Source organism: Podarcis gaigeae (assembly GCF_964106915.1).
Source record: "Podarcis gaigeae genome assembly, chromosome: 17".
NCBI lineage: Eukaryota > Metazoa > Chordata > Lepidosauria > Squamata > Lacertidae > Podarcis > Podarcis gaigeae.
The window spans coordinates 36,896,058-36,922,041 of NC_139694.1; the positions used below are offsets into that span (position 1 = coordinate 36,896,058).

At 45.4% G+C, this 25,984-nt stretch overlaps 1 protein-coding gene and 1 long non-coding RNA gene across 2 annotated transcripts in view; both read left to right on the plus strand.

The window, feature by feature from the left end:
• Nucleotides 1–782, plus strand: part of LOC310835308 — a 94,140-nt gene extending 93,358 nt beyond the window's left edge. Inside the window, exon 3 of the long non-coding RNA XR_014559534.1 lies at nt 261–782. This is a non-coding gene — a long non-coding RNA (uncharacterized lncRNA). The remainder of the gene's footprint in view (nt 1–260) is intronic.
• Nucleotides 783–3,917: 3,135 nt separating this feature from the next.
• Nucleotides 3,918–25,984, plus strand: part of HDAC6 (histone deacetylase 6) — a 43,055-nt gene continuing 20,988 nt past the window's right edge. The window contains exons 1-11 of the mRNA XM_083718533.1: nt 3,918–4,071; nt 7,600–7,706; nt 7,867–7,971; nt 8,847–8,935; nt 14,301–14,385; nt 14,744–14,784; nt 15,855–15,951; nt 16,516–16,613; nt 24,342–24,446; nt 25,600–25,668; nt 25,845–25,971. Of these exons, the coding sequence (XP_083574659.1) occupies nt 7,632–7,706; nt 7,867–7,971; nt 8,847–8,935; nt 14,301–14,385; nt 14,744–14,784; nt 15,855–15,951; nt 16,516–16,613; nt 24,342–24,446; nt 25,600–25,668; nt 25,845–25,971 (891 nt within the window). The 5' untranslated portion in view covers nt 3,918–4,071; nt 7,600–7,631. The remainder of the gene's footprint in view (nt 4,072–7,599; nt 7,707–7,866; nt 7,972–8,846; nt 8,936–14,300; nt 14,386–14,743; nt 14,785–15,854; nt 15,952–16,515; nt 16,614–24,341; nt 24,447–25,599; nt 25,669–25,844; nt 25,972–25,984) is intronic.

Here is a 25,984-nt window from a genome sequence, read left to right on the forward strand (position 1 = left end):
CGACTCTTCTCCCAGGTCTCGGATTCTGCCAGTCATTTCCGTCAGTTCCATGTACTCCATCACCTTCATCTGCCATTCTTTCCGGGTGGGTAGATCTTGTGTCTTCCAATACTTTGCGATGAGTATTCTTGCTGCTGTTGTGGCATACATAAAAAAAGTTCTATCCATCTTTGACACCAGTTGGCGGACCATACCCAGGAGAAGGGCCTCTGGTTTCTTCTGGAAGGTATATTTAAATACCTTTTTCATTGGGTCAGAAGGTTTCCCGATCAAAGGCAGATGATCTCCCTGGGTCCTATGTTCTGAAAATGCAGGACTCACTTCACTGCTTTCTGCCACAGGTGCCTTGCAAGGACATGGGCAACTTATATACAGGTTGAGCAGTGCGTAAGTGAGAGTCTAGAGAAAATCCAGGTTTTGGATTTTCCAAAACCAAAGAGGCCAAGATCCTGGGACCACGATGAGGAGACTTAGGGTATTCTCTGCATGCAGTCCACACCACCTGCTAGCTTCTGAAGCCACACTCACACCACAATCCATATTGGGCTTGTAGCTTCTTGGCAAATACTGGTTTGATGCATTCACCACCTTTGATCTGACCATAAAAACTGGATGTGGAGTGTTAATGGGAAATAGCCTAACATCAACTGTGCATGTGCAGATGAGCGCAGATGGCAGGTGTCTGGAGGGACATGGAAATCACAAGGTTCATGCACATTAGGTTAAGACAGGGGTCCCCAAACTAAGGCCCGTGGGCTGGATAAGGCCCGAGGGACTCGTTTATCCGGCCCGCGGCAACCCCTGCCACCCACTCTTAGCTTGTGCTATAGCTTGAGTTTGGCTTTGATATCCCGCTTTATCACTACCCGAAGGAGTCTCAAAGCGGCTAACATTCTCCTTTCCCTTCCTCCCCCACAACAAACACTCTGTGAGGTGAGTGGGGCTGAGAGACTTCAGAGAAGTGTGACTGGCCCAAGGCCACCCAGCAGCTGCATGTGGAGGAGCGGAGATGCGAACCCGGTTCCCCAGATTACGAATCTACCTCTCTTAACCACTACACCACACTGGCTCTCGAGGCCCATGGACTGAAAACAGCCCTGTCTAGGCCTTGAATCTGCCTACCCACTAGTCTCCCCCAGTTCACACCCCCTCTCAGACCATGCTCACCAGACCTGTTCTGCATCCTATCTCCTTTTGCCTGGCTAGAATGCGTCGTTGAATGGCAATAATGCCTGTGTGTTCACATGTCCATATACTATGAACTCACTGTGTTTCCAATAGCTCTGCCCCCCGCCCTACTGCCACGTGGCCCCTGAAAGTTTGCTTGTGATAGAAAGTGGCCCTTTGGGCTGAAAAAAGGTGCATACAGATGCAGTCAGCAGCTCAGGCCAGTGCTTGACCTGGCTGACCACTGGGGCAGGGTACGCTCCCATCATCCTTGACCACTGACCATGCTGGTTTGGACTGGAGTCCCTAATAACTGGAGGGCACTATGTTGGTTAGCCCAAGTCAGTTAGAACTGACTTGTTCCGTTACTTTATTCCATTAGTCACTGAGGCTGATTGAGGCTGCTGTGATTCAGAGGGAAAGTATTTTAGGCTTGGTGAAGCATTCAGCTATGATAAACTGACAACCTTAGTTCTCCTCAGCTGCAAAATGGGAACAGTACCATATCTCACACAGAGTTATTTGGAAAATGAAGAAGCCTAGAAAAGCCTGGCGGTTAGGGACAGAGAAGACCAAATAAATGTGCATTTCAAAAAAGGATATATCACTGTGTTACTGATCAGATGGAAGATTGCAGCTCGAGACTGCCTCTGTCCTTTTGCAGCTGCGGCTTAGGTTTTGCCACCTACTCTGTCTCCCTTCCAATTCACAAGTCCTGCATTATTTTTAAAATATGTGAGACTTGCCTGTCATTCAACTATCACAGCTCTAGGGACATTTTTGTCACCTCCTGTAGCACATGACAAGGTGGATGTGTCTCTTGTGCTGTGTCAGCTTGCCTGTGTTCACCCAGCCTGTGTTTATTTCGGAAGCAGCCTATAAATGTGTTTTCCCCACAACGAGCTGTGCCCAAACATTCAAAAACCACCAAAAGCAGAGAGGATTTGGAAAAACGCAAATACAGTGGTGCCTCGCAAGACGAAATTAATTCGTTCCGCAAGTTTTTTCTTCTTGCGAGTTTTTCGTCTTGCGAAGCACGGTTTCCCATAGGAATGCATTGAAAATCAATTAATGCGTTCCTATGGAGACCGCCTTCAGACCAGGTCCGGGGACAGTCTGTCCCCGGACCTCTTCTGAAGGCTGGCGGGGGGAGAAGGACTTTTCTCCCCACCGCCAGCCTTCAGAACAGCCTTCTGAAGGCTGGCGGTGGGAAGAAAAGCCCTTCTCCCGCCGCCAGCCTTCAGAAGAGTTCCCGCAGGGCTGCCTAGGCTGCGGATAGCAGCCTGCTGCCCCGCGCGAGGGGCGCTCTTAAGCAGAGCGCCCCTCGCGCGGGGCAGACATTCGCAGCTTGGGGAGCCCTGCGCAGCCTAGGCGGGAACTCTTCTGAAGGCTGGCGGGGGAGAAGCGCTGCGCACCTTCCCCTCTGTTCCCGGACCTGTCCTGAAGGCTTGCGGTGGGAGGAGGGCTTTCCTCCCCACCGCCAACATTCAGAATGCTGTTCTGAATGTTGGCGGTGGGGAGGAAAAACCCTCCTCCCACCGCAAGCCCGGGAACAGAGGAGAAGCCCTTCGCGCCTTGTCCTCTGTTTCCGGACCTCCCACCGCAAGCCTTAGGACAGGTCCGGGAACAGAGGAGAAGGCGCGCTGCGCTTCCCCGCTGTCCCCGGAGATTTCCCTATGGGCTTTCGTCTTGTGAAGCAAGCCATAGGGAAATTTGTCTTGCGAAGCCGCTAAAAATTGGAAAACCCTTTCGTCTTGCGGGTTTTTCGTTTAGCGAGGCATTCGTCTTGCGGGGCACCACTGTATGCGAAATCATACCCTCCAACGTTTCTCTGGTGAAAATAGGGACATCCTACTCCAATGAAGGGACGCGGGTGGTGCTGTGGGTTAAAGCACAGAGCCTAGGACTTGCCGATAAGAAGGTGGGCGGTTCGAATCCTGCAACAGGGTGAGCTCCCGTTGCTCGGTCCCTTCTTCTGCCAACCTAGCAGTTCGAAAGCACGTCAAAGTGCAAGTAGATAAATAGGCGGGAAGGTAAATGGCGTTTCCGTGCGCTGCTCTTGTTCGCCAGAAGCGGCTTAGTCCTGTTGGCCACATGACCCAGAAGCTGTACGCCGGCTCCCTCGGCCAATAAAGCGAGATGAGCACCGCAACCCCAGAGTCGGTCACGACTGGACCTAATGGTCAGGGGTCCCTTTGCCCTTTACTCCAATGAATGAGTGAATAAATAAATAAATATTAGTGTTTATACCCCAACCATCTGAATGGGTTACCTCAGGCACTCTGGGTAGCTTCCAACATACATACATATACAAATAATAATATAATATAATATAATATAATATAATATAATATAATATAATATAATATAATATAATATAATATAATATAATATAATATTATAATATAATATTATATTATATTATATTATAATATATAAAATCATAAGAGATTAAACATTAAGAAAGCTTCCCTATCAAGGGCTGCCTTCAGATGGGTGGCTCTACATGCACATTAATTCGAAAACAAAAACCAGAGCGATTTAGTCAAAACGCGGGATAAATCCAATATCGCCCCCCCCTCCCCCCATAAAACCAATCTAGTCCTAAACTACATAAACACAAAGCCAAAACGGCAAGTTCGCTTTCCGTCCCCGACCCGCTCGCTTTCCTTCCCCTACTGACCGCCTTCTGCCCGTCTCCTCCGCCGCGGCGCCGCCCCCTTCCCGGCGCGCTCCCCTCCCCGCGCGAGAGGAATGGTCCCGCCCAGCTCGCGCCGCGAACGGTTTCCCTCTCAGGGCCCGGGCGGCGCCAGGTGACAGCATCCGGCGGCGCCCTGGGGAGGAACCAAGTGCCTGGAAGCCGAAGGGGGGTGCGCGCGAGCTCTGGGATAGCGGGAGCTCCAGGTGAGGAGAAGGGACAACGCCCCCCCCCCCCGGGAGGGTAGCCGGGGGCCGCTGTCTTCCTCGCTGCCGGCCCGCCACCGCCCACCCCATGGCTGTCAACGGGCTACGCCCCGCTTTCCTTCCTCGGCCCTGTGAACGGGACCCGCCCCCCTCGGGTGTGGGTGTTTGTGGGGGGGGGGGGGGCTCCGGGGTGGGAATGGCGTCGGGGTGTGTCTCTCCCCCCCCCCCAGCCCTTGTCTCTGAGGAGAAGGGACATTGCGCAGAATCACAGAATTGGAAAGGGACCCTGAGGGTCATCTAGTCCGACCTCTCGGCGGGGTGAGGGGGGTGGGGTCCCTTCCTGCCTTCTTTGTCGTAGCTGAATCCGTATTTGTTTCTTGCCAGGGCTAGAAATCTAAAAGGGTGCTTTGGGTTAAGGGACGGAGGGAGGAATCCGTCAAGGGGCCAAGGTCAAGCTTTTGACAGCCCGACCCTGCGCGTGTCTACTTGAGAGTAAACCCCGTTGACATCTAGAATTAGAGAGCAAGAGGAACATACCTTTAAAGAACATTTATTGCATATATGAAAAATAATTGCGTACAGCTGAAAACGCCTGCAGTATTAAGATAAATTCAATGGTGTAAATAAGTTTTGATGGATGTAACAATGGAAAACCGATTAGTACATATAGTGACATATGCAGGGATGTAAGATATGCTAAATGAACCGTGGGAAGAGAAGTCGCTGATATCCTGAGTAGCTAAAATGTTTATCTGAAATTGTAAAACAGAAAATTTAATAAGAATCATATTTTTAAAGAGAGAGAGAGTAAATCCCGTTGATGTCTCTGGGGACGACTCTCAAGCCAAGCATGCCCAGGTTCAGAGCCTGGACTGAGGAAAGGGAAAGGGTGGCATAAACAGATGTACAGTACAAGCGGAGAGCACACAATAGAGACAAAGGCAGGATAGAGACCAAGAGAAATGTTTTTGTCTTTGGGGAAAGGGTAGGAGCTGTGTAGCAATTGGAGAAAGACTTTGTAGCATCACCAGGGCATCAATTGCTTTCTTTCTTTCTTTTTTTAAGGATATAACAGACTTTGCACATGTAAAGCATGTGTGAATCTCTATCCTTTTGATGTGCATGTGTGAAAGACAGGAATGGGGTTTTAAATCTGTTCACCCAAAGACTGTAAAACCGTTGGATGGCCATCCTTTAATGTTTTTTGCAATCTTAGTTTCAACCTTCCAGCAATCCTTGTGGCAATTGTGAATAGGTGGCGCTCTATCTGGATAATTTCTTTTTTGCCTCTTCTTGCTGCTTCTTTCAGTACATAAGACCATAGGCAGCTGCTTTATTCTGAGTCAGACCTTTGGTCTATCTAGGTCAGTATTTTCCATAGTGACAAGGAAGTGGGTCTCCAGGGTTTCAGGCAGGAGTCTCTGCCAGCCCTACCTGGAGATGTCAGGAACTGAACCCAGGACCTTCTGCGTGCAAGGTAGATGCTCTACCACAGAGCTATGGGTGCTTGGGATGGTACATTTTAAGCTGGAGACCATTCGCTGTGAGTCCCGAAACACCTGCTCCCTGCCTTGCAGGCCTTTTCCACCTGGCCAGCCTGGGAGGGCGGGACCCTGGCTCATTCCAACTACAAAAAGCTGAGGTGGCTGACAGTGCTGGACTTCATCTCCCATCAGCCCCAACCAACAGGGCCAATGGTCAGGGATGACAGGAGTTGTGGTCCACCAAGGGTTTTGTAATTGATTGACTTTAGTGGCTAAATTCTATGCCTCATCCTGCCAGCACTAGGAAGGCTTTGGTGAACCTTTGTGGGATGGGAGCCTTTTTGGAATGGCTGCTGAGAAATTATGACAGTCGTACCTTGGACGCTGAACGGAATCCATTCTGGAAGTCTGTTTGACTTCCAAAACATTTGACTTCCAAGGCGTGGCTTCCGATTGGCTGCAGGAGCGTCCTGCAGCCAATCGGAAGCCGCGCCAGACGTTCGGCTTCTGAAAATCATTTGAAAACCGGAACAATCGCTTCCAGTTTTCGATCGTTCAGGAGCCGAAATGTTCAAGTTTACAGGCGTTTGGCTTCCGAGGTTCCACTGTACTTTGTCACTTGAATGCCAGCCTTCTCCTCGTGTCTAAAGGTCTTTAGGTGAGGTTCTGCATTGTGTGCCTTTGTCACCAAGAAGTCCATCCAGGCCTAGTCTTGACAATTGCAGATGAAGAGCTAAAAGTACAAGCCTAGAGAGGCCTACTTATAAATAACCTTCATTGTTTCCAGTGAGGCTTATTCCCCGGTAAGTGTGTATAGAAGAGGTTTCCAAACTCTTCATGTTGGTGACACACTTTTTAGACATGCATCATTTCATGACAGTTTTACTAGCAAACTGGAGGTTAAACTAACCCCTACACACTCGACACACCTACACACTGCAGCCGACACACTAATGTGTTGTGACACACAATTTGGAAAGCTCTGGTGTATAGGATTGGAGCTTAAAACTCTGGTGTATAGGATTGGAGCTTAACTGTTTCTGGCTTATATGATGTGACTTGAATTCTCTGCTGTGCAATACAATAACAATCCCTCCAGATTGAAAGTTAGGTGAGGAGCTCTAGCCTAGCATTCACCTGCTGATTATGCAGGGTCTTATCTGCTGTGTCTCCCCATCTCTGGAATTTGATAAACTTTCAGAAGGCTTATGAAGACCTTTAGGAAAGCTGCTAGAATGCTGGAGGTGTGATAAAGTTAGTTTTAATTTTCTGTTGTTTTTTTGATCAGTTGGCTTTGGGGGGTGTATGTTAGAAGAGTTTTTTAATGGTTTTTATTAGTGTTTCTTGTTCTAAGCTGCATCAAGAGCCCCAGGGCCTGTACTTTAAGCAGAATATACATTTTAAAATGATAATGAATTCTCCATTTAAGCAACCCTGCCCTCAGATCTTAGTAAAATAGGTGTTGGTGTGCTTCCTCTCTTGCTAATTGCCTGCCAGTATTGTTTCATTTCCCCCTTTTGAGTCTCTCCCATTAGCTAGCCTCTTGTTTTCTTTATGGTTCTGTCCAAATGAGCCCTATTACATTATTTTCTTTATTACTTTACAGGCATTCCCTACTCTGACACTTATCTTGATAGGCTCTATTAAACAGGCCCTAGATAATAGGACCTGGCAGGCCAATTCCTTGGCAGATGGTTTTCCCTTTCCATGGGCCTCTGGTTCCATGACAATCCTAACATTAGTGGGTGGGATTATTTCAAGGGGTGGGAGGCCATTCAATGGGATCCTTGTACTTTCCTCACAAGTGATATCTTTTGTCAGTAAGAACAGAAAAGAATCTTGTGGCAATCTTAAATTGTGGCACCTTTATTGTGGCATAAGTGTTTTATAAACTACAGTCCTCTTCATCAAATGCATGACATGTCTGGCTGTTTGAGGGGAATCGGGTGTTTGGATTTGAGGTGTTGGCTGCAATGGGTGGGTTGCTCATGTGAGCTCCAGGTTCTCTTTGTAACATGAGTTTTTCTTCCTTTCCATTCCACAGGGCTGGAATAGGGGGCATCTGTTGCCCCCACGATGGCTTCTGATGTTGGAGATGCCCAAATAATAGAACCCCCTTCTGTGTCGCCTTTGGAGACTCGTGTACCCACGGTAAAGGAGCCCCTTATTGGGGTGGTGGGAGATGGGAGGCAATGCCTAGTGTCCAGTTTTGTAAGTCGGGATTGGGTAAGAAAAGAAACTCCCCTTTCTGCTCTGTGAAAGAGGCTTGCTGCCTCTGTTGACACCCTGTGCTACCTCTTGGCTTCTCCAGAGGAAGACCAAGAAGAAGGGAGGGTTGCCAGACGCCAAACGGAAAGGGCGGGCCAAGCGGTTGAACAAAGATGCAGAGGATCTGCTCTCAAGCATGCAGCGATTGGTAGGTTGAGCACTTGGAAATGTGAGCTTTGGTGCTGGGGAAGCAGCATTGGCTGTTGGGGAGTGTTTGGGTGGAGTGTGTACACATGCATGCACCCGTGTGGCCAGAGGGACCTTGGAAGACGGCACTCTTGCTGGGGAAAGTGAGCTGACGGACTGTGTTTGGTCTTTTTTCTGGAAATACAGTGGTGCCTCGCAAGGCGAAAATAATTCGTTCCGCGAGTCTCTTCGTCTTGCGGTTTTTTCGTCTTGCGAAGCACCCCTATTAGCGGCTTAGCGGCTTAGCGCTATTAGCGGCTTAGCAGCTATTAGCAGCTATTAGCGGCTTAGCGGCTTAGAAAAAGGGGGGAAAGGGAAAAACTCGCAAGACGTTTTCGTCTTGCGAAGCAAGCCCATAGGGAAATTCGTCTTGCGAAGCGCCTCAAAAAACGGAAAACCCTTTCGTCTAGCGAGTTTCTCGTCTTGCGAGGCATTCGTCTTGCGGGGCACCACTGTATGCCCTCATTTGTTCTCATAAGCCTTTGGGGGCAGAATGCTTTGGCTCAGTGCTGTTGAGAAGGGGCCCTGTACCTTCCTATATTGTGTAACGAGTGAGTCGTGCATCAAAACATTGCTGGGTATAAAGCATTCCTCTTCAGGATGTTAACCAGACTGCTCTGATCTTTTCCCAGGGGGCTGCAATTTTAGCTGCTGAAGGATTGGCCACCTTAGAAAAATATAGCTATTGGTATCTAAGATGTTACCTGATTTCTTTTTAAGTGAAAAGCATGATTGTGATGGATGGGAGTGGTGCTATATGTGTGCAGTTGGGGGGTTAAAGGAGATGCCCCACACACTTTACTTACAGTGCTGTTCAATATTGTGCCTTCCAACTAGGATCTCACCACAGAATGTGCTACACCAGTGGGGACTGGCCTGGTTTGGGATGAACGGATGACACAGTTTCACTGCACATGGGATGAAAGGTATTTAGGAGTGAAAGCGTGGTTTTCAAGTCTTTGTTTTGATAGCTTCAGTGTACCCAGAAAACTTAAAGTGGCTTAGATTTCAGGACTTCTTCCCTCTCATGAAACTAGAAGCCAGGGCCATACAAGGAAGCTACTATACTTTGGCTCCACAGCTGGAGGCAGGATGCTTCCAAATACCAATTCCAAAGCCACAGGAGGGGAGAGTGTGGTTGTGCTTAGATTCTGCTTGTGGGCTTCTCATAGGTGCCTGACTGGCCACCATAAGAACACGATGTTGAACTAGATGGCCCACTGGCTTGATGCAAAAGACTCTCCTTAAGCTGAATGTTAGAAGCCTTCCTGCCCCATTTACAGGCTTCCCAAAAGGCCGCTTATTGGTCACTGTCTGAAACAGAGTGTTGGATGTTGATCTGATCGATCAGGGCACCCATCCCATTGGACTCTATAGACCATCATGCTGTGTGGACCGACATGATTAAGATGAAGCTGATCCTGACCCTAAGTTGCATAAAATGTTCATAATTTTCTTTTATATCAAACAACTCTTTTACGGGTATGTCCAAATCCAAAGAGAGTCTCCATTTGAAATTGGAGCCCATTTCAGGCGAAAAGTAATGAATTTTGCCACTTCTTATGACAAATTATTATAAATGCTCATACCCCCCATATATATATACAGTGGTGCCCCGCAAGACGAACGCCTCGCAAGACGAAAAACCCGCTAGACGAAAGGGTTTTTCTGTTTTGGAGGCGCTTCGCAAAACGAATTTCCCTATGGGGTTGCTTCACAAGACGAAAAAATCTTGCGTCCCCCAGCGGTTTTTTTTTGCTTTTTTTGCCCTTTTCCTAAGCCGCTAAGCCGCTTATCAGCTGTTCCGCTGATAAGCCGCTTAACAGCTGATCGCTGGAAGCCGCTTGACAGCTCTAGCACTAATCCGCTAAGCTGTCAATGGGCTTGCTTCGCAAGACGAAAAAACCGCTAGACGAAGAGAATCGCGGAACGGATTAATTTCGTCTAGCGAGGCACCACTGTATAGAGAGAGAGAGAGAGAGTGTGTGTGTTTCCTGTCAAAAGACAAGCAGGGAAAGAGCCAACTGAGGCTATCTATGCAAGCTGCTCTACAGTCTAGATTGACACCAGGGAACCTGTGTCTGCTCCCACCTCCTGCACTGAAGTCAATGGACCCAACCTCCCATCAGCTTAGCTAGCGTGGCCAGTGGTCAGGGATGATGGGAGTTGTAGTCCAACAACACCTAGAGGCCTACAGGTTCCCCAGCTTTGATCTAGATGGACTGATGCATCGCTTCTAAAATCTGATGTCACCAATTTCAGATCAAACAATTGTCACAGCTGTAACCACTTTCCTCAGACCATGTAGTTATTCCTTGCCTCTAACCCCAGTTTCAGTGTCCTACTCTCTAAAACCCCAATATAATATGGGGTGTATTATATAGGCATGTCTAAAATCAGGAGTTGGGATGTGTGTGTTTTTCTTCTGCAAGGTGAATCTCCCTTCCCTTCCCCACTTCATACTTCAGGAGACAGACATTTTCGCTTCCAAGTCATACATTGACTTAAGCCACAATCCCATACAAACTTAACCTGGGAGTAAGACCCACTGAAGCTGATGTGGCTTATTTCTGAGTAGCAATGTTAGCCCTCTTATGTTGAGAATCAAAACTGAAGACTGTCTGCCTTTTTTAAAATTTAAAATGATACTTGTATGCTGTGCTTTTGAAAGCTTATTTGGCATCATATTTGGAGGTGGGTCAGTAGAGAATATCAGCTCCAGGAATATCGGGAAAGCGGATTGATGATGCCCCAAATACCAGCTAATGAGCCCCTTGTACTGTTTGTTTCTGCTGCAAACTGGTGTAGCAGGTTTCTCTCTCTTCCCTCAGCCTCCTTCCCCAAATTCAATCCTGGGAGGACAATGTATACCAGACCAAAAATAGTGTGCATTATTGCACTTCCAAAGCACGCACGTACGCTCCCCCGCCCATTGCAGCTTTTAGGTACTCCATATGCCCTTGTTAACTTGGTGTCAACCTTCTTATGATTGTTTCTACTGATGTTTGAGTGCCTTGAAAGAGAATGGGAGGGGGGAAGCTGTGGGGGAAAGTTGGTTGGTTTGAAAACACATACTAAGATATATGTGGATAATGTTACCCTTAGGCCCTGCTAGACTATGTTTCCCCCATTATGCACTCTGCTGCAAGCAGTTTGGGAATCTAATGTATGTTTCCTAATTCCAAAACCATTGATTATTTTTTTCCTGGCAGGGGGGGAAAAGTACCCTTGGTTTGGATGTGGGTAAATATATAATCCTGAACTTATCCTCCTTTGTGCTGCTTGTACATCTATGCTGTTTTTATTATTATCATTATTATTTCATCCCACTTGACTCACACTTCCAGTGTAGTCTGTACACAGTTCCACCACACACTCTCCACTATTCTCCCTCTCCCTCTCCCTCTTGGTTACCCCTCTTGCCCTTAATATCCAGCCATTGTGTTGCCCCTGCATTCTTGGCCTCCGCTCCAGTGCAAATCTCATGATAGTCTTCCTCTGTAGGGTCTGTGTTTCTCACACTGGAGAGAAGCAGCTGCAATTTCATCATTTAGGCTGCAATCCAGCACAACAGAGATTGGGAGAGAACCTGTGGCCCTTCAGATGCAAATGGGCAGTCGTTCCGTTGGCCACGTTGACTGGGGCTGATGCAAGTTGGAGCCCAGCGACACCTGGAAAGCCTGGAAAGCCACAAGTTTTGCATCCCTGGATCTAGAATCTGGTTTTGTACTTGGCAGGTGCAACTGGTGCAGTGGGACAGTACTGCCCTGTTGCCCTTCTGAGGGTGAGGCTTTGTGGGTGCGCAGGTGGCGCCTTCCGCTCAACACTTGCACAGCCCTGACCTTAACCCTGCATCATGCCAGTAAGTCCTGTCAGGAGAGCATTGGCATGGCACCATGCCGGCCACTCCACGCTACTTGTGTGACTACCCGCAAGCACCTGTCTCCTGATTCCTACACAGATTCTTTCTCCTGTACCATTCTGGTTGTTTCGTAAATCGTCACAGCATTCTGGGAGCCACAGCCATGTGAGGTGGGACAGGTAACTCTGATAAAGCAAGAGACTGGTTCCTTCCAATAGATATTACTGGAGTAGCATGAGATTTGGCCATGCCAAAGAGACTGTCACACCACTCCCACAATGGAGAGACCGTTTTCTAGAATCAGTGAAACAAATCCTACCCAGCCCCACTCGGATTGTACCAGTTCAGGCTGAAGGTAGCGGAATTTTTGTGTGTGTGTGTTTTGCATAATTGAATGGTCCTCCAAGTGCAACCCCCTCCCCACCTTCCACAATACAACCCTCTCTACAAGTACCAGTGTACCAGGGGGAAGAGTTCAGCCACTCTCCCTGGAGTAATTCTTCCCCCCAATTTATAATAATAAACTTGGGGTATGTGCTTCTTTTCCACATGGGAGCATTCAAGCAGGGCATCTCTATGGACAGCATAGGAGCCAGCTCCAGGTGGTCTTGGGTGCTTGGGCACCCACAATAATATCATTATGGCGCCAGGCACCCACAAAGTCAATGAGCAAAGCCAGAGAAAGGCAGGCAGCCTCTGCAGCGCTGCATCCAAGATAGAAGCAGTTCAGCTCCACCCTCTGCAGCCAGCAAACAGGGCATCCTCTTCCTGTATCCGAGCCCCTCCCTGCGGAAAAGGGTCCTTGCTGGCTGTGGAGAGGAGGAAGAAGAGCTGGTGGTGGCTGTCGCAATGCAGACATGCAACATCACACACACACGCCTGCATATAGTGCTTGTGACATCACATGCATGGCATGCAACGTCACGTTGCGTTTTTGGAGGAGCCCCCCGTTGTGCATCATGCATGTGATGTCACAAGCACTATGTGCAGGTGTGTGTGTGATGTTGCATGTCCATAGGCGCCGACTCCATGGGGCCTGAGGGGGCCCAAGCCCCCTCAAAAATTCGTTTGGGGGGCTCTGCCCCCCCAATAATTTAAGAAAATTATTAGTTATATTATTCTTTGTAAAATCACAAAATTATGTTGGTATTTTTTATTTTCCTTGTTTGACGATCGTTACCTTTTAAAATACATTCAGTAATGAGTTAAAACAAAGCCACTCCCGATCTAGAGAGGGTGTGGGGTTGCGGGATCTCGACCCATCAACAATCTCGCGGGGCTGGCGTCAGCCCCGCGAGAAGCGGGGATTCCCCCTAGCTCATTAATATTCACCACCCATGGCGGCAGCCAATCGGCTGCCGCAAAGGGCGGGCCCTCACAGGTTCACTTAAGGTCGGGGCAGCCCGGGGCTTGCCCCTTTCGTTCCCCCAGAAGCAGCGGTTTGGAGGTCTTGGGCCCCCCCAATATTTTTTATAAGTCGGTATGGGCCCCCCCAATATTTTTTATAAGTCGGCGCCCCTGTGCATGTCCACGGCGGTGGGCACCCATAGTCCTGAGCGCAAGATAATACCCCTGGTGGACAGTCCTTTGTTCCCATCAGCCCCAGCTAGCATGACCTAGTGGTCAGGGGTGACTGGAGCTGTAGTCTGGCCACATCTGAAAGGCTGCTGGTTGCCTTTTATTGATAAGTCTATTGCCATCAAGCCTAGTTAGGGACAGAGCAGTAAACTATATATTTGAAATATAATAAATGAATGAATAGAGAATTGTTTCAGAAGCACTGAGGATTGAGTTTCCCATATTTTAATTCATTACCATAAAAGCTCAGAGAGCCATCTTCTGCACATCTATTCCAATTTCAAAAGTCTCACACTTCAGACTACTCAACAGTAGCTTCTGATTGTAGTCTGTTGTTCACTCTCCTCACCTGTTCTCCTCACTGCCATCCATAATCTGCAACCCTAATATCTCTTTCCCTTCCACTTTAATTCCAGTCTCCCCTATATCCCTTCCTGTCTTCTTCTTTCATTGTGCTCCTTCCTTTATGATGATGGTGGTTTAAAAAGTCTTGATAATAAGGCTTTCCTTACCCAACCCTGCTTGTTTTGCTGTAATTTTTAATCTGTCAGATTAAAGGGCTGGGATCTTGATAAAGATTACCAACTTGCCTCTAATCAGACATCATCAGAGTCTGCCTTGGGTCAAGAGGTATCAGTTGTGCCTGTGTGTATTTTGTTCAGGTTGGATGTTGTTGTTATTTCTCCCTTTCTTCTCAGGGTGAGAATCTCCCTGCAACACCCCGTCCACCCAAATCCTTCCTGACTCCTTAGTTTGTTTGTTGACCCAAAGCATCCCGATCCTTCTACCTTCCTCCAACTTAATGTGTTTTTGATTTATCCTACACCCCTATTTGTTACCTCTTTCCCCAGTTTCCCAGAGTGTCCAGAACGGCTGGTGGCCATACGAGATAAATTGCTACAATGTGGACTGCTGGAACGTTGCATCCCAGTCGAGGTGAGAAGAAGGGGAGCAGGTGGGGGCAAAGAGAAACTCAGGGGTGGGCAGAAGGGTTGAGAGTCAGTGTAGTGTAGTGACTGAGAATATCAGACTAAGACTTGGGGAGACCTGAGTTCTAATTCTCACTCAATCTACTGTGAAGCTCAGCTGGGTGTCCTTGGGCCAGTCACTGACTCTTGGCCTAACCCACCTTGCAGGATTGTTGTGAGGATGAAAGCAGGAGGAGAAAGAGCTACATAAACCTCTCTGAGCTCATCGGAGGAAGGATGGGGCAAAATCTAATAAATAATACCTGGGGAATGAGAAATCCAGAATATTTTCCCCAGGTACTAAACGTTCATCTCTTTCTTTACAGGCTCAAGAAATTTCTGAGGAAGAAATCCTGTTGGCTCACAGGTAAAAGCAGATGTTCGAGCTGTAGGGTGGGGGTGGGCAGGGAGCTGGTTCATGGACTCGTAGAGGAGATAGGGAGATTGTGCATCATTGGAAAGCCTCGTTGGAAAGCCTGGTCCTGCTGATATGCGTTGCATTTTTTTGTTGGTTCAAGATAAAATGAGTATATAGAAAGGAGAATTCCTAGATGCCAAGATCCACATTTGGGGCAAGTACTTTTTGTTGGGGGAACCCCAGCAGAGACTTAAAATCGTAAAATATGCTGCAAAGTAAAACATGGAAATATAGGCTGTTAGACCTTTAAAATATGTCCTTTCATGTTCTTTCTCCTAGCATAGAAAAAGACCACATGTTTAGTAGGTTAAAAATGGTTTTTCCCCCCACCACATGTGGAGGTATGTGCCTATGGAGGTTCAGCGTCTCCAGCATTTAGATGAACTTCCTTGGTATATCAGCGCCAGCTTCTGTGGTGTTAGATACCATGTAATAGAAGCAACTCCAGAACTAGCTCTATTAAATACCTTCCAGGAAAACAACAGACATGCACATGACGAAGAACTCATGTCACACTCTCAGCAGCTAGAAACATCATAACTAGACACTGGAAGAGCCTATATATACTTTTCCTTGTTTATTTGTTTGTTTTATAACCTAAGAAAATCTTTAATAAAAAACTATTATTTTTTTTTTTAAAAAAGGTTTACTTACAAACTTCCCAAAGGTCAGGTTCATGTGTTTCAGCATTCAGAAAAAGTTGCACAGGCAGTAAAGCTTGGCTTAGTTCCAAAGTGGTGAAAGTTCCTAAACTATTGGTATTGCAACTCAAGAGAGACTTGTTGGAGCCATACAGTCTGAGCTGGAGCACCCAGTTCTAACCTTTTTATTCACTGAGCTTCTCAGGTAGGTTGGAGATTGAACAATAGGCTTGATTACCCATTTTCTCCCAAGATAGGAGAAGTGACATTTCTAAGCCTGGCAGGATAGCTTTCTCTATGGTATTGACCCATTTATCCATTATAATTTGACTTAAGCATGATGGTTATATGAGGCTGATTATCCCACATTTTTAACAGCCCCGAGTACTTGGCCCTGATGAAATCTACTGAAACCATGAGTGAGGCTGAGCTGAGATCTCTGTCGGACACGTATGATTCTGTCTATCTGCACCCAGTGAGTATCCACAAAGCTCTGTACGTTCCCCATGGCATGGTATCTGAACAACAATCGAGTCATCTGAGCTTTTTTAAAAATAGAAAGAAGAGCAAGTTTCTAGCTCTTTTGGTTAGAGTTGCTGTTTCCTGACCCAGAGCAGTTGACACCTCTGCTGTGGCTCTGGAAGCTTCTGTTGAATTAAATCACTCCTTTGCAAGAGCATATTTCTCCCCTCCTTCGTACTGTATTTGCCTGCAGTCTGAGGCTGCATATATACCATATATTTAAAGTGCATTTAGAGCACGCACACCCCCAAAAATATCCTGGGAACTGTAGTTTCTTAAGAGTGATGGGAGTTGCATCTCTGTGAGGGATGAACTACATTTCCCAGGATTCTTTGGGTGGGTTTAAATGTACTGCTTTAAATGTACGGTGTGTCTGTGGAGCCTGAGAGAATCCCTTGAGGATGTATGGTGAAAATATATAGGTGGCAAGAGGGCCCTTAAGTTCTTGAGTGGGTAGCCTGTTCATGGGATGCAGGGTATAGCATCTGTTAACCTGGCTCTCTTTCCCCTACCCCAGAATTCCTACCGCTGCGCCTGCCTTGCTGCTGGTTCTGTCCTGCAACTTGTGGAGAAGGTGCTGGCTGGGAAGCTGCGTAACGGCCTGGCTCTGGTCAGGTATGGCAGAAACAAGGATCCTTTTTGTTGTTTGATTTGGGTGGGGTGTGTGTGTGTGTGTGTGTGTGTGTGTGTCGTGCTTAGAACCAGTGTTTTGTTTGCTACCTGCTCTAATATGCAGTTGAGGAGTGTTGCTGAGTATGTGTTGCTGAGTGTTGCTGAACCCTTACCTCAGTCCCCAGGCCATTTTCACTGAAAACAAAAACAAAAAACTTGGAGCCTGGTGCTGGTAAAAGTAGGGGAGAAATGATAAGGAAGGAAGATGAATATCGCTGGTGCATGCACATGCACACACACACACAGGGCCAGATTTAGGTTTGATGAGGCCCTAAGCTACTGAGTGTAATGGGGCCCTTTATATGTCCAGCTGTCCTTTATCAACAACAAATTGTCACTGTTTTTTGTACTGAATATATGCCAAATAGTAATTTATGGACCTAATAGGTATCTAAAGCCATTTGCACATAACAAAATATGTAATTTATCAAAGTAATTGTTCAACTGAAATACAATTAAGAAGAAGTATATTAATAGTGAAATACAATTAAGAAGAAGTGTATTCATAGTGAAATAATTACCAGTGATATTTTAGGGAGCAGGTTAGCAGGCGGTGCCCATTACTTACATCATAGGAGCCTACACAACACAAAACACTGTTGCTCTATGTAAATTTAATTTTATTTGTTTTTTATCTTATATTTTGGAAATATACATCCAGGGTTTTTTTCCTTTATATTTTTTGGGTGCCCCCAAGAGAGTGGGGCCCTAAGCTGTAGCTTGTTTAGCTTATACGTAAATCCAGCACTGCACACACAACACAAGAAAAGTGAGGCCGTGACTTCTGTGTTTGCTGCATAATATCTACAGCTGAATTTTTATATATTGAAACAGAGAGCATACTAACCTTGCAAAACATATCTGATTTATGCCACTTTAATAATTCTCATGACTTGGCACGGTGGTTCTGAGAATGCTCACGAAAGCTTATGCCAGAATAAATGTTAACACATTTAGGATGTCACAGGACTCCCAGAGGTTCCTGGTCCCCTCCCACAAAGAATCAGGGGTTCCCTGGGGGAGAGGAGGTAAACATTGAACCAGTCCCCTGCCCCCTCCCACGGAATTCAAGAACAAAACAAAGAGCAAACCAAAATAATAATAATATAGTAAAAATATCCACACCTGGAAAACATTTAGTTCCTCTGGACTTCAGGAGGCGGCGCAAAATAGCAATGGCGGTCCTCTTTACCTGGTGAAGAGGGGCTCCGCGAAAAAGGGTCGTCCGCTACGGCAAAGCGGAGACCCGTTAAGAAAAACCGCAGGCAGAGCGAGCCTGCGGCCGTGGGACTCGGCGGGCGCCCAAAGCCCCCCCGGAAACGAAGAAGGGGGGCTCCGGAACGCGAAAGGGGGAGCGGCGCTGTGAGTTCATCGCTCTTTTCGTGGATGCAAAGCCGCGCTGCTGCTGCTGATGAGCGCCGACCTTTCTTCTTGAAAACATCAAAATTGGCTGCTACATACCCGTGAGTAAGGGGAGCTAAACATCGGAAAATTTGGGAATTTGGTTGAAATTCGGCTGAAAACAGGAGGCGAGTAACAGGAAGTCCGTCTCCCGATCCTGCTAACCAGATTAAAGCAATTGCGCAGAAGAGTGCTGAAGCGCTGAAAAGGGACTGTAAAAGTAAAACGAGGGTGTATTTGACGGGCTTTATAGCGAAAAGACAAGCAGGAAATCTCTGTAAAAGTTGTGGATTTTATCTTTGGGACCTTCTTCCTAATTTTGAGCTATGTGGAGTTAAAAGAGACAACCCAGCGATCGGGCTGTCAGTGTGCAAAGGAGAGCTGTCAAACTGCGGATACTGTTATTGGAGCTTAACTGATACATAGACTGAGACATTAACGTTTAAACATTGTTGCTGGGACCCTTCTTGACACCTTGTGGCTTCTCTTTAAGACAAAGAAAGCCTGTGGAAACTTCCTTTTGTGCTCTGGAACTATCAAAGACTTAACATAGGGAATATAAGAACTTCAATGGCGGACAAGAGTTCTCTCCTTCCTTGAAACTTTGAAATACCCCCACCTAGAGGATTGTGGAGATATAGAGGCCTGGGAACTGTACTTTATTGTGATTCTCTGTGGTTAAATTGTTTACACTCTGGACTTTGTCTAACTTATGAAACAAAAGAGAACTTGACCTTGAACAGAGGCAGGTGTGGAATGAGTGGTACAGGGAGAACAAGAGCAGCTAAAGCTAAAGAGAAAGAAAAGAAACCAGGGCAACTTGTTCAAACAACCCTATCTCATCAACGAAGATCATCCGTTCCAACTGTGCTGACAGCACAGGAGGTGGAATTTGAAGAGCCTGCTGCAGAGCCTGCTGCAGAAGATATGGCAACTGGAGGATCTGAAATAGTCCTGAAGCAAATCTTGGAACAACTTGGAATTTTAAATCAAAAAGTGGACAACCAATCATCAAAAATTGACCAAGCTACATCCTCTATCACTAAATTATCTGAGCAAGTTTCCCATCATACCCAGGCAATTGAAAAATTACAAGGGGCAACGACTGAAAATTATAAGCTTGCGGTGGAAGCTTGTCAAAAAGCAGAACAGGCGAACAAAAAGGTTGATGAGATTAGGGGGGAAGTAAGGCCTCTGAAAAGACAGGTAGGGGAACAAAAAGCCTACCTGTCATTGGTTGAATTGAAAAGTAAGGAAAATAATCTCAGATTAAGGGCTATCCCAGAATTGGAGGAAGGAAACCTACAGGGATTTTTAACACTTTTGTTCTCCAAATTCTGGGGGATAGAGGAAGATAAGGACTTTAAAATTGTGACTGCCTTTAGACTGGGAAAATTGATAAAGAAGGACAAGTCCAGAGACTGTTTGGTTATTTTGAGATCGCGAGAGGAAAGAGACAAGATACTAGGCCTACATTTCAAAAAATCCTTGGAGATAGAAGGAAAAAAGGCTGAAATTTACAGAGACATACCTAAACACCTTTTGGACCTTAGGACTACTTATATAGACTTGACCAAATTGTTGAGATATAACACAATCCCTTATAGGTGGGAGTTTCCGCAAGGACTATCATTTACTTACAAAGGAAGGAAAGTAAGAATTAAAACACCGGAGGACCAACAGAAGTTCCTACACGACCACGAGGAGGACCTCCAGAAAGGAGCTGCAGCTTCTTGGCCTCCACCACCACCGGGACCATCTCCAAAGCCTACACCGCTTGGATCTGGACCAACATTACCACCTCCGGGATCGGGGGGAAGCCTAGACACCCCATTGTAGACCCACCAATTAGACCAGGATGTCGCTGCAGCTTCTTAGTTGGAATATAAATGGCGGAAATTCTCCGGAAAAAAGAAGAAAAGTATTTCATATATTGAAAAAAGAACATTTGGACATTATTTGCCTGCAAGAAACGCATGTGACAAGGCTCCACAGAAAAGTGTTAATTAATAAAAGACTAGGCCAAGAATTTATCTCTTCGGATAAAGTGAAGAAAAGAGGTGTGGTGATATATGCAAAGGAGAGCCTGTCACCGAAATTCTTATTTAAAGATGAACACGGCAGAATTTTGGCGATTGAAATTCAGACACAAGGAGAAAAATTTCTGATATTAGGAATATACGCCCCAAATGAAGGAAAATCGGAATTTTTCAGGAAGCTGCATGAGATTATGCTGGACTACTTAGACTATAACAACATCATCATGATGGGTGACATGAATGGGGTTGTGTCTGTAAATATGGATAAGTCGCAAAGTGCTAACATAATGAAAGATGGCAGACTACCTAAAACTTTTTTTGAAATGACTGACAATGTGGACTTGATTGACATATGGAGGGTTAAGAACCCCCTAGGAAAAGAAGGGACTTTCTTTTCTGAAGCTCATCTGACATGGACATGAATCGACCAAATATGGATAACTAGAGGACTGGGCACCCAAGACTAGAAAGGTGGAAATCTGCCCAAAAACCTGCTCCGACCATAATGCTTTGAAAATGGAATTGAGACTAAATACAACCGGATCCTTCAGATGGAAAATGAATGACACCTTATTAAGGGACGAGAAGATTGTTAAGAAGGCCCAAAAAACTTTAAAGGACTATTTTGAGATAAATTTAAATACTACTGTGGAAAAAAGAATAATCTGGGACGCAAGTAAAGCAGTCATGAGAGGGTTTCTAATACAACAAAATACGATCAAGAAAAAATTCTGGAATGAAAAGAAGGAGAAGATATTGGAAAAAATAAGAGATGGAGAGAAAAAATTAAGATCTAGGCCAAAGTCGAAGGAGGTGCTGAGAGAAGTGAAATTCTTCCAAGCACAATATTTGAAATTGATAAATCAAGAGGTGGAATGGAAAATTAAACAAATGAAACAAAGATCCTTTGAATCAGCAAATAAGTGTGGGAAACTGCTAGCATGGCAGTTGAAAAAGAGACAAAAACTTAATACTGTTACAAATCTAGAGATTGAAGGGAGAATGGTTCAGAAACCCGAGGAAATTAGAAAGTGCTTCCAGAGATATTTCAAAGAACTTTATTCACAAGGGCCACAGAAAGATTCGGAGGTGGACCAATTTCTTAAAACCAACGGATTACAGAAAATACCTCAGGAAATGAGAACAACCCTGAATAGTAATATTACACAGCAAGAAATTGAAAGTGCCATTCAGAACCTACAATTAGGCAAATCTCCAGGCCCCGACGGACTTACCTCCAAATACTATAAGGTTTTGAAAGACTATTTGATACAGCCTTTGTTGGAGGTCTGCAACCAGATTATGGAGGGGAGGAAGGCACCGGAAACGTGGAAAGAAGCCTTCATCACATTGATACCCAAACTAGAAACTGAAAAGACTCAGCTGAAGAACTACCGCCCCATCTCACTCCTAAATGTGGATTACAAAATTTTTGCAGACATTTTGGCAAGTAGGTTTAAAAAAGTGCTTAATGAAGTGATCCATAAAGACCAGGCTGGCTTTCTCCCTGGTAGGCATTTGTTTGGCAACACAAGAAATATTATCGACATTTTGGAACTTTTACAAACAAATCTAAACACTAGAGCGGTGTTAATTTTTATTGATGCGGAGAAAGCCTTTGATAACATTTCCTGGATGTTTATGAAGAAAAATTTGGAAGGGATGGGAGTGGGGCGGGGGTTTGAAAATGGAATAGAAGCAATATATTCAGAACAAAAAGCGAAATTGATAGTAAACAATGTGGTGACAGAGGAGTTTAAAATTGAAAAAGGGACACGGCAGGGGTGCCCCCTATCCCCCCTATTGTTTATTTCAGTTCTGGAGGTGCTATTGAACATGATTAGAAAGGACCGGTTGGTACAGGGAATTGAGGTCGGAGTGAAACAATATAAATTGAAAGCATTTGCAGATGACCTGGTATTAACATTGCAGGAGCCTGTCTCTAGTACTAAAAGAGTGTTAGAATTAATTTCGGATTTTGGTCGGGTGGCGGGATTTAAGCTGAACAAGCAAAAAACTAAGGTTATAGCAAAAAATTTGACAAGTACAGAAACAGATGAGTTTGTGAAGGAAACAGAATTAAATGTGGTTAAAAAAGTAAAATACCTAGGGGTGTATCTGACCTCCAAAAATTTGAATTTGTTTAAGGATAACTACGAGAAATGTTGGTTAGAAATCAAAAGAGATTTGGAAACATGGTCAAGATTGAAACTTTCCTTGTTGGGCCGAATAGCAGCTATAAAGATGAATGTATTGCCAAAAATGCTATTTTTGTTTCAGACCCTACAGGTCGTGGACAAGGTGGAATGTTTTGGAAAGTGGCAGAAGGATATTTCTAAGTTTGTTTGGCAGGGCAAAAAGCCCCGAATAAAGTTTAAGATACTAACTGATGCGAAAGAAAGAGGGGGATTTGCCCTGCCAGACTTGAGGTTATATTACGAAGCTGCAGCCTTCTGCTGGTTGAAAGATTGGATTTTACTGGAAAACACTGATGTCCTAGATCTGGAAGGGTTTGACAATGCTTTTGGGTGGCATGCATATTTGTGGTATGACAAGGTTAAAGTGCACAAATTGTTTAAAAACCACATTGTCAGGAGAGCAATTTTAATGGTCTGGACAAAATATAAAGACTTATTGGAGAGTAAGACTCCGAGGTGGCTCTCACCGGTGGAGGCCAAGGCACGTAAGAGACCTAATATGGAAGCCAATTGGCCTAAATATGGGGAAATCATTGAAAAGATTGGAGACAATTGGAGGTTGCAGAGCTTGGAAAAACTAAAAAACAAGGTGCGAGATTGGTTGCATTATGCACAAATTCAAGAGGTCTTCAAAGTAGATAAGAAGGTTGGATTCCAGGTGGAAAAATCGAAACTAGAGACAGAATTGTTAGAACCAAAAAGTAAACTACTTTCGAGAATGTATAACCTGCTGCTTAAATGGAATACTCAGGACGAGACAGTCAAATCCGCCATGATAAAGTGGGCGCAGGATTTGGGGCATAACATTATGTTTGAAGACTGGGAAAGGTTATGGAACACCGGAATGAAATTTACGGCATGTAGTGCCTTGAAGGAAAACATTATGAAAATGATATACCGGTGGTACATGACCCCAGTCAAGCTTGCTAAGATATATCACCTGTCTGATAATAAATGCTGGAAATGTAAAGAGGCGGAAGGGACATTCTTTCACCTCTGGTGGACCTGCCCGAAAGTGAAGGCCTTCTGGGAAATGATTCATAATGAACTAAAAAAGGTACTGAGATTTACCTTACCTAAGAAACCAGAGGCCTTCCTTCTGGGCATGGTGGACCGGAGAGTGTTTAAGAAGGACAGAACCTTTTTTATGTATGCTACTACAGCAGCAAGGATTCTGATTGCAAAATATTGGAAGACACAAGATTTACCCACACTGGAGGAATGGCACACGCAGTTGATGGACTATATGGAACTGGCCGAAATGACTGGCAGAATCCGAGACTTGGGAGAAGAAACATTCGAGGAGGATTGGAGAAAATTTAAAGATTATTTGGAAAAACATTATAAGTTGTATGAATGTTAAAAAACGCACCCTCTAGGAAATTCTAGTTTCAGTAATGTTAAATTAAAGAAATGGAAATTAAGGTACAAGGAGTCAGAGATAGAATAATGAAACAACTTTATTGTGTTAAAATGAAAATGTACATGATTTGGGTTATATTACATTTGAAATTGGGTAACATGATAAAAAAGAAGATATAATAAGTATTGAAACAAGTTAACAAATTGCAGATGTTATGCATCACAGAGAATGCAGGGTTGGGAGGACGTGGGGAAGTCCAACAGATTTGGAAAAAGGAGTAAGAAAAATTTGTAACCTTTCTTCTTTACTTTTGCAATACGTTCTTTATTCTTTTTTCTGTATTATATAAAACTAATAAAAAATATTATTAAAAAAAACAAAACATTTAGTTCCTCTGAACGAGGGCTGGGGGGCTAATGGAAGGAGTCCCCCTTGTCTGATCCAGGAGCAGATGTGTGGTTGTGCTTTTCAACTGCTTCCTTTTCATGGTGCTTTCTCACAAGACAGTTGTGAGAAGGCATGTGATGATGTCTCCAACACTTTTGGGAACATCCCCTAGAGGCCCACCAAAGTATATGGCTGGACACTTTCTGGAATGAATCACCAAGTCTCCCTTCCTGATGCAACATTCTCGTTCTGGGGTTAGCCAATGTTACCTTTTTGGTTTCAGGCCACCTGGACACCATGCTCAGCGTGACAAGATGGATGGCTACTGCATGTTCAACAATGTAGGCATCGCAGCCCAATATGCGAGGCAAAAATTGGGAGTGGAGCGGTGAGTATCATGGACCCACGTCGGAGGTGCATAGAGGCAGGCCTCCTAAATGAAATCCTTCATTTTTAGAGCACACATCCTCAAACCTTTCTCATAGGAGAGCAATCCAGAACTTTGGTCCTCTGTTGAGTGAGGATCAAGGCAATTAATCTACCAAAGAGGAGCCTTCTAATGTCCCTTTTCCAGACTTTTTCAGCAGTGGATCTTTGCCTCCCTTTTTACAAAGAAACATGGCTGGTCTTGATAGCAAGTTGTAGCTGCTTTGTAGAAAATAGGGCAGCCACCCGCCTTGTACTTGTGCAGAAAGGGAGTGTAGAATTATCCTGAGCTGAAGTTTCAGTAACAATTGGCCATTTCTTTTAAAGTAAAGTGCAGCTGGTACATTTATGTCAAATTGTGCATAGCATAGCAGCTAAGACGCCCCTGGTTCCAATGTCATCTTTGCCACAAACCCATTAGCTGTCCTAAGGCTAGCCAGTATTCTCTCGGCTTCAGAAATCCACCTGTCCTGTGGGGGATAATAATATTGGCCTAAAGGTAAAGGGACCCCTGACCATTAGGTCCAGTCGTGGCCGACTCTGGGGTTACGGCACTCATCTTGCTTTATTGGCCAAGGAAGCTGGTGTACAGCTTCCGGGTCATGTGGCCAGCATGACTAAGCCACTTCTGGTGAACCAGAGCAGTGCACGGAAACGCCGTTTACCTTCCCGCCGGAGAGGTACCTATTTATCTACTTGCACTTCGAACTGCTAGGTTGGCAGGAACAGGGTCCGAGCAATGGGAGCTCACCACGTCGTGGGGATTCGAACTGCCAACCTTCTGATCGGCAAGTCTTAGGCTCTGTGGTTTAACCCACAGCACCACCCATGTCCCATAATATTGGCCTACAGGGCTGTTAAAAGCAGCATTGCAGTAATTAGGGGGTGTCTGAATGCTAGAAATAAAAATGCTAATAACAGAGAAATGGAGCTGGGTTTCATCAGCATACTGGTGGCATCTTATCCCAAATTTTGTAGGTCTACAATATCTAGAACTCATTGGAGGGATGTCATTGACAGAGAGCATTGATGGTAACTTTTCTTTTTCCAGAAAGCTGAGCTCTGCGTAGTTCTCTTTTATTATTGGTGACCCTTCATGTTTCTTTCCCTTCTAGGGTGCTTATTGTTGACTGGGATGTGCATCATGGACAAGGCACCCAGTACCTCTTTGAGGACAATCCCAGGTGCAGAATAAAAGGGATCAGAGGCTATTGGGCAAGCCTGTTTGGGGGTGAACAGGAATTTGCAAAAGAAGGGGTGGTCTAGTTAAATATGGGCTGCAGGCTGGTAGCCCAACTGAGCTTGGCCGATGGGCAATATTTCTTCTCACTGCTGTATCTGCCATGGTTTCTGTTCATAGCATCCTCTATTTCTCCATCCATCGCTATGAAGGGGGCAGCTTCTGGCCCCACCTTTTAGACTCTGACAGTCATGCTGTGGGCAGAGGTCGGGGAGAGGGCTACAACATCAACCTGCCCTGGAATCAGGTAGGAAATGCTA